At 39.7% G+C, this 6,897-nt stretch overlaps 1 protein-coding gene across 1 annotated transcript; it reads left to right on the forward strand.

The window, feature by feature from the left end:
• Window positions 1-502: 502 nt before the first annotated feature.
• LOC103501712 (uncharacterized) lies at window positions 503-3,107 on the forward strand. The gene is made up of 5 exons (XM_008465379.3): window positions 503-1,228; window positions 1,677-1,895; window positions 2,120-2,215; window positions 2,451-2,552; window positions 2,638-3,107. Exons 1-5 carry the CDS (start codon window positions 680-682, stop codon window positions 2,839-2,841), a joined length of 1,170 nt encoding a protein of 389 aa, XP_008463601.2. The 5' UTR covers window positions 503-679; the 3' UTR covers window positions 2,842-3,107.
• Window positions 3,108-6,897: the final 3,790 nt, after the last annotated feature.

Genomic DNA, 6,897 nt, shown 5'->3' on the forward strand with positions numbered 1-6,897 from the left:
AGTAAGAATGCCAAATGAAGTAAGTGTATAAATTAAACCCCAAATATGAAACCAAAAAATTGACAATACATACATACATTCATTGTGAAGCCTATGGTATGAAGTTACTGACATATCTCAGTATTTATTTCAATCAATATTTCTCAATTTCCACATTTCAATTATTCCCATTGCATTAAATATCCAATAATTGAGACAAATTCCAAACCTCATTTCAATTCATGTCATTTTCAGCTGCAAAATTGGACTTTCTTAATTACCAAATATTTTCAAATTCCAAAATACAAATATAATTTCATATCAAATTAAAATTCACAACCCCCAAAACGCCGACGTTTCATCCACTTCTTTCATTTTCCCGCCAACAAATAGTTTATGATTATTCGAATTCAGACAGCGCCCAACACATTGCTGCAGAATCTGCCACGTGTCACATCCTGACCAAAAAAAAAAAAAAAAAACATTCGTCCCCTCTTTTCTTCTAAAAAAAATTCAAACTCATTTGCTCCATCTCCATCTTCTTCTTCTTTTTCCAATTCGAAAATCAAAACCCTTGAAATCCGCTGAATGTATCAAATCAAACACTGCAGAATCTTTGTTCTTCTTCCAAGCTCATTGCGTATTTGACGTCTATCTTTTTGTTTTCAACATCTTTGAGGTATCCAGGTTTTCTTCATCCATGGCCAAAGTCATGAAGCCCTCTTCTCGCTACAGTTCATACGATGTCCGATCTTCTACTTCCTCCCATTTCTCCGACCCTTCTTCTTCCTCTGACTTCAAGATCAAGTCTCCTCTCCCTGCTAATTCCTCTTCTTCGCGCGCTCTTGTTAAAACCAAGCCTACTGATCTGGCTAGGGCTAAGATGAAGCCCTCGGATCAGAATTTGACGGCGATGGTGAAGAAATTTATGGAGAAGCGATCTGGTTCGAAGCCGAAGGCAGTGAAGCATGCAGCTGGGTTGGTGATTCCTTCGGATTTGATTGCGGAGGATTTGAAGAAGACGGCGAGGAAAGGGACGAGCTTTGGTGGCCTGCATAAGAAGTTGTTTGGGAAGGGAACGGTGGAGAAGAAGGATGCGAAAGAGGTGAAGGCGTTGACGGAGGTGAAAGGCAATACGAGGACATTGGCAATGGTGCTGAGGAGTGAAAGAGAGCTTTTGAGTTTGAATAAGGAGCAAGAGTTGGAGATCACTGAGCTCAAATTAGTTCTGGAGGAGAAGTACAGAGAGGTTAGGACTGAGGATACAATTCGTAATTTTACTTCACTTTTTACATTCAGTTCTAAATTAACGAATTTGAATAGATGGTAAACTTAATGCACTTGTGATAAATTTTCATTTTTTCTTTTTTCCTATTAGATTTACCACAAGTTAGGATTAGGAATAAGGGTATTTTGTAGTTGAATTCTTTTGGTCATGCTAGATGATGCTCTTTAGCTGAACTTAGCATTATCATTATTAAGTTCGGTCTTTTCTCTATTTTGATTTTTTTGTTGAGTTTTGAATGTTTCGTGAATGGATTTCGGTATTTATATAGTTGAATTTTGTGGTTTTTTTTTATATAAAAGAAGAAAAATATATATCCATGGTTTAGATTTATGATTAGTGAATGATGTGGCTATCATTTTGCAAATATGGATTGTTAACGCAACATTGCTGCTTATCTTGATGCTATCAGATCGAGAAGTTGAAAGATTTGTGTTTGAAGCAAAGAGAAGAAATAAAGTCATTGAAGAATGCAATATTGTTTCCTGATGTTATGAACTCTCAGCTTCAAAATATGCTTGAAAAGCAGGACTCAGAGTTGAAGCAAGCCAAACAAATCATCCCCACTCTACAAAAGCAGGTCACCACTCTCACTGGCCAGCTTCATTCCCTCGCCGAGGACCTTGCTGAGGTATGAATCAATGTAGTTCTCTTTATGATACACACATAAATCCTTGAGAAACATAACTAGGAAGACCTGAAACGTAGGATACTGCTTAGAACACGGCATCTAATGAAATTTGGACTTTACTTTATGTTTGTTGTACTGAATAGCTGTTACTGGATGAGTATTCGCTGCTTTCTCTTTAGCGATCGATTTACCTCATAGCACAACTCACATTTTATTCTGGGCAGGTGAAGGCAGATAAATATTCAGGGAAGTCTTGGTTACAAGGTAGCATCTCTCCTCACACACCAACATATGATCATGAAGATGCTTCTAACTCTTTGGTAAGCACAAGAGCTATCCTTCTATTTTCATGTCTGTAATTGTAAGTTGTAACGTGGCTACACATGACTTCTGTTACCCTTGCCCAGCTTGCTCATATGAGAAAAACTCAGATTATGGCTAAATTACTTCTGAAAATAAGAGTTTAGGAAGTTAACAAGTAGGGACACCAACATCATCTATTTAATATTTATCTACTAGATGTAATATCTCTCATCCAGACTTCATGCAATTCAGGAATTCAGTGTATGTGATCCAACATCCCCTGGCAGTCCAGATGATTTTTTGCTGAAGGATGTAAATCCCTGCCTAACACCCTATTATGCAACTAAATCCAAGGTATAACTTTCTATTTCTATTGTTAGTTCCTCACATCCCAAGATTGTTCGTTCAGCTAACTAATCAACTGAACTCATTCTTGCAGGAGTTTGAGGCAATGGGATATGATTCTCCTCGAGGTGAAATGGTATCCCAGAACAGAATGGAATCAGGCTTTAAATCTTGTTTTAGGAAGTTGTCCAAGAGTTCTGATTGCAGACAGAATTCCAACAAAGCAAACACCACAAAGACAGGCCGACAATCCGACGAGGCCAAATACACATATGGAAAGCCAATGCATAAATTTTAATGAACATCATTTTTTTACCAGCTTGGGTTCATATTTTTGGTCCATCTGAATATCTTCTTGTACTTTGTCACCCACTATCACTGTATGAATCGTAGTTTTATGTTGGATTTGATCCAACAACTGTGGCTATAATGCCAGCCATGCTTCTTTGTTTAGTCCTTGGACAGAGAATGGTCTATTTGAGCTTTAGAGGGAGTAATACCATTGTATACATGCTACATTTGAAAAGCTCATCAATAATAGTAAATGGTCCTATTCCTTGAGAATTGTTACTATTATGCATCTCCACATTCCCTATGGAAACCAATCGTGGTTTATGTTCCATTTACTTCCCCGTGATCTTAAATAGGAATGGAGAATTTCATAATTGTGGGATTCATTCTATTACAACTGATGATGTTTATTGAACTTTAAATTAGAAATTGTTAGAATTATTAGAATTAGTGGGCCTAGCCCATTAGGAAGTTTTACCATAAATATTTTTTCTTTTTCTATCTCTTTGTCGTCTCGGTCGGGTACGTGGGCCCACGCGTTGCCGTTTGTTAATCTCACTGCCAATCCTATCTGCTTCTACGCGTCGTCGCCTGTCCAATCGTCTCACCCTTCCAGTCATCCGCTGTCGCACGCGTCGCCCATCGCCATCGGACAGTAACCTTCAAAACTGTCAAATCTATACAACAGTGTAAATTTGTACAGTGGTGCAAATTTGTCCGTTGACCCTTTACAAAAACCTTTCTTCTATAGGAACGGGGCTGACCAACACCATAACAGTTCGGGGATTGAAGCGGGCGAGTCATCAGCACCCTCCGGTTATGGACAGCCATATGCTTGTGGTCTCGCGATTAATCAAACCTACAAGAGAGCTATTTTTGAAGTTAGTACATCCTTGGCACAGACCGATCTACCGATGTATTCCAAGAACCCGGTAATTTCGCTTCCTAACGTGCCTTCAAATTATATAACTAACTTTGTTGCCTTTAGTGCTCGATCCTTAACCCATGATAATGGAAAAAATTCTCGTTTGTGAGCACTGCAAGAAACAACGACATACCAAGGATTAGTGTTGGAAACTCCACGGTCGGCCTCCAAGAGGTAACAAACGCTTTTCCTTTAGTGAGCAATAGAACTCAGGGCGTACCGATGTTAGGGAGATTGCCAGCATCTCTCAGCCCATTGGCCCTACTGCTAGTAGACCAACTCTCCTAATCTAAATGTCATTGCTCAATCAGGTATGTCTTAGTCCCCTGGCCTTATTAGTGTTGATGGGACGAATCCCTGGATTTTGTACTCATGGGCCACAGATCACTTGACAGGTTTCTCAGAGCACTTCATCTCTTATACCCCTTGTGCCGGTAATGAGAAAATCCGGATAGCCGATGGCTCTTTACCCCTATTGCTGGGAAAGGACAAATAGTCCTCTTTGACGGTTTCTCCCTTCAGAATGTTTTGCATGTGTCTAAGCTTTCTTACAATTTGTTATCTATCAGTAAGGTCACCTGTGAGCTGCACTATAAAGCTACTTTCTTACCTGAGTCTGTTTGCTTAGAGGACTTGAATTCGGGGAGGACGATTGGCACTGTCCGGCATAGCTGGGGACTTTACATCCTTAATGATGAGACCTCTGGTAGTAATATCTCTACGACTAGTTTACTATCTTCCTATTTTAGCACCTCTGAACATGACTTTATGTTGTGACATTTTCAGTTAGGTCACCCGAACTTTTCGTATATGAAATATTTGTTTCCCCATCTATTTCTTAAAATAAATGTCTCCTCATTATCTTGTGATGTATGCATTCGGGCAAAACAACATCGTGTTTCTTTTCCCTCACAACCATATAAACCCACACAACCGTTTACCCTTATCCATAGTGACTTTTGGGGTCCCTCCAAGGTCACCACCTCATCTGGGAAAAGGTGGTTTGTAACCTTCATCGATCATCATACCTGTCTTACCTGGGTCTACCTTATCACCGATAAATCTGAGGTTTCCGCTATTTTCCAAAACTTCTATCACACCATTGAAACACAATTCCATAAAAATTGCTATTCTTCGGAGTGATAATGGCTGGGAATTCCAAAACCATAACCTTAGTGAATTTCTAGCCTCTAAGGGGATTGTTCACCAAAACTCGTGTGCCTACACTCTTCAACAAAATGAAGTGGCCAAGCGAAAAAAATCGTCACCTTCTGGAAGTAGCCCGTTCCCTTATGCTTTCCACTTCCCTTCCTTCATACCTGTGGGGAGATGCTATTGTTACAGCAGCTCATTTAATCAATAGAATGCCTTCTCGTATCTCAACCTTCAAACTCCCTTAGAATGTCTTAAGAAGTCCTACCCCTCTACTCGTCTTGTTTTTGTGGTTCCTCTTTGTGTGTTTGGGTGTACTGCTTATGTCATAGTTTTGGCCCTAATCAGACCAAATTTACCCCTCAGGCTCATGCTTGTGTGTTCGTTAGGTATCCCCCTCACCAGCGTGGTTATAATGTTTTCACCCGCCGTCCAGGAAATACTTTGTCACTATGGATGTTACTTTCTGTGAGGACCGACCCTATTTTCCCGTTAGCCATCTTCAGGGGAAGAGTGTGAGTGAAGAGTCTAGCTGCACCTTTGAATTTATCGAACCTACTCCTAGTACCGTGTCTGACATTGATCCTCATCCTATAATCCTACCCATAAACCAAGTTCCTTGGAAAACATATTACAAGAGGAATCTCATAAAGGAAGTCAGGTCCCCTACCAATCAGCTGTCGGCTCTAATCCAAGACTCCAAACCTCCTCGAGATCAAGGTACGAAAAATCCTACTGAACCTTGCCCTAATAATACAATGAATGAGAATGACAGGTCCGATGTTATTGTTCTTAAAAATGTGGAAGAAAAGAACAGTGGTGATGAGACTGAGGTCAGAATAGAAACCAGTAACAATGAAGCTGAACAGGGTCATATAGGGAAAATTGACGAGTGTGATCTTTCTCTTAATCTTCCTATTGCACTGAGAAAAGGTACTAGGTCTTGTACAAAGCACTTCATATCTAATTATGTGTCATACAAGAATCTCTCACCACAGTTCAGAGCTTTTACTGCCAGCCTTGACTCTACCACAATACCAAAAAATATTTATATTGCTTTAGAGTGCCCTGAATGGAAGAATGCTATCATGGAAGAGATGAAAGCTCTTGAAAATAATAACACTTGGGAGATCTGTGCTTTACCCAAGGGAAAAAAGCTTGTGGGATGCAAATGGGTGTTCACTCTCAAATACAAAGCAGATGGAACACTTGACAGACACAAGACAAGGTTAGTTGCAAAAGGATTTACTCAGACCTATGGTGTTGATTATTCAGAAACTTTTTCTCCTGTTGCTAAGTTGAATACTGTCAGAGTCTTTTCTGTTGTTGTAAACAAAGATTGGCCTCTATATTAGCTAGATGTTAAAAATGCTTTTCTCAATGGAGATTTAGTAGAGGAGGTTTACATGAGCCCTCTGCCTGGCTTTGAAGCCCAGTTTGGTCAATAGGTTTGTAAACTCCAGAAATCCTTATGTGGTCTGAAACAATCACCCAGAGCATGGTTTGACAGATTCACTACTTTTGTCAAGTCCCAAGGATACAATCAGGGACACTCTGATCACACTTTATTTACAAAAGTTTCCGAGAAAGGGAAGATTGCAGTTCTGATAGTTTATGTGGATGACATCGTTTTGTCCGGAGATGATCAGGCAGAAATCAGTCAACTTAAGCAGAGAATGGGTAATGAATTTGAAATCAAGGATTTGGGAAATCTAAAATATTTCCTTGCAATGGAGGTGGTCAGATTTAAAGAAGGCATCTCCGTGTCTCAAAGAAAATACATCCTTGATCTGCTAACCGAAACAAGTATGTTGGGATGTCGCCCCACTGACACTTCTATTGAATTCAACTATAAACTAGGAAACTTCGATGATCAAGTTCCAATTGATAAAGAACAATATCGGCGCCTTGTGGGTAAATTGATTTACTTATCTCATACTCGTCCTAATATTTTCTTTGCTGTGAGTGCTGTTAGCCAGTTTATGC

This window comes from Cucumis melo, chromosome 12 (assembly GCF_025177605.1).
Source record: "Cucumis melo cultivar AY chromosome 12, USDA_Cmelo_AY_1.0, whole genome shotgun sequence".
In the NCBI taxonomy this organism is placed as follows: domain Eukaryota; kingdom Viridiplantae; phylum Streptophyta; class Magnoliopsida; order Cucurbitales; family Cucurbitaceae; genus Cucumis; species Cucumis melo.

Coding starts and splice junctions, on each gene's coding strand:
- LOC103501712 (XM_008465379.3), top strand. CDS start 680: ATGGCCAAAGTCATGAAGCCCTCTTCTCGCTACAGTTCATACGATGTC. Junction 1,229..1,676: donor TGGAGGAGAAGTACAGAGAG/GTTAGGACTGAG, acceptor TGATGCTATCAG/ATCGAGAAGTTGAAAGATTT. Junction 2,553..2,637: donor ATTATGCAACTAAATCCAAG/GTATAACTTTCT, acceptor TCATTCTTGCAG/GAGTTTGAGGCAATGGGATA.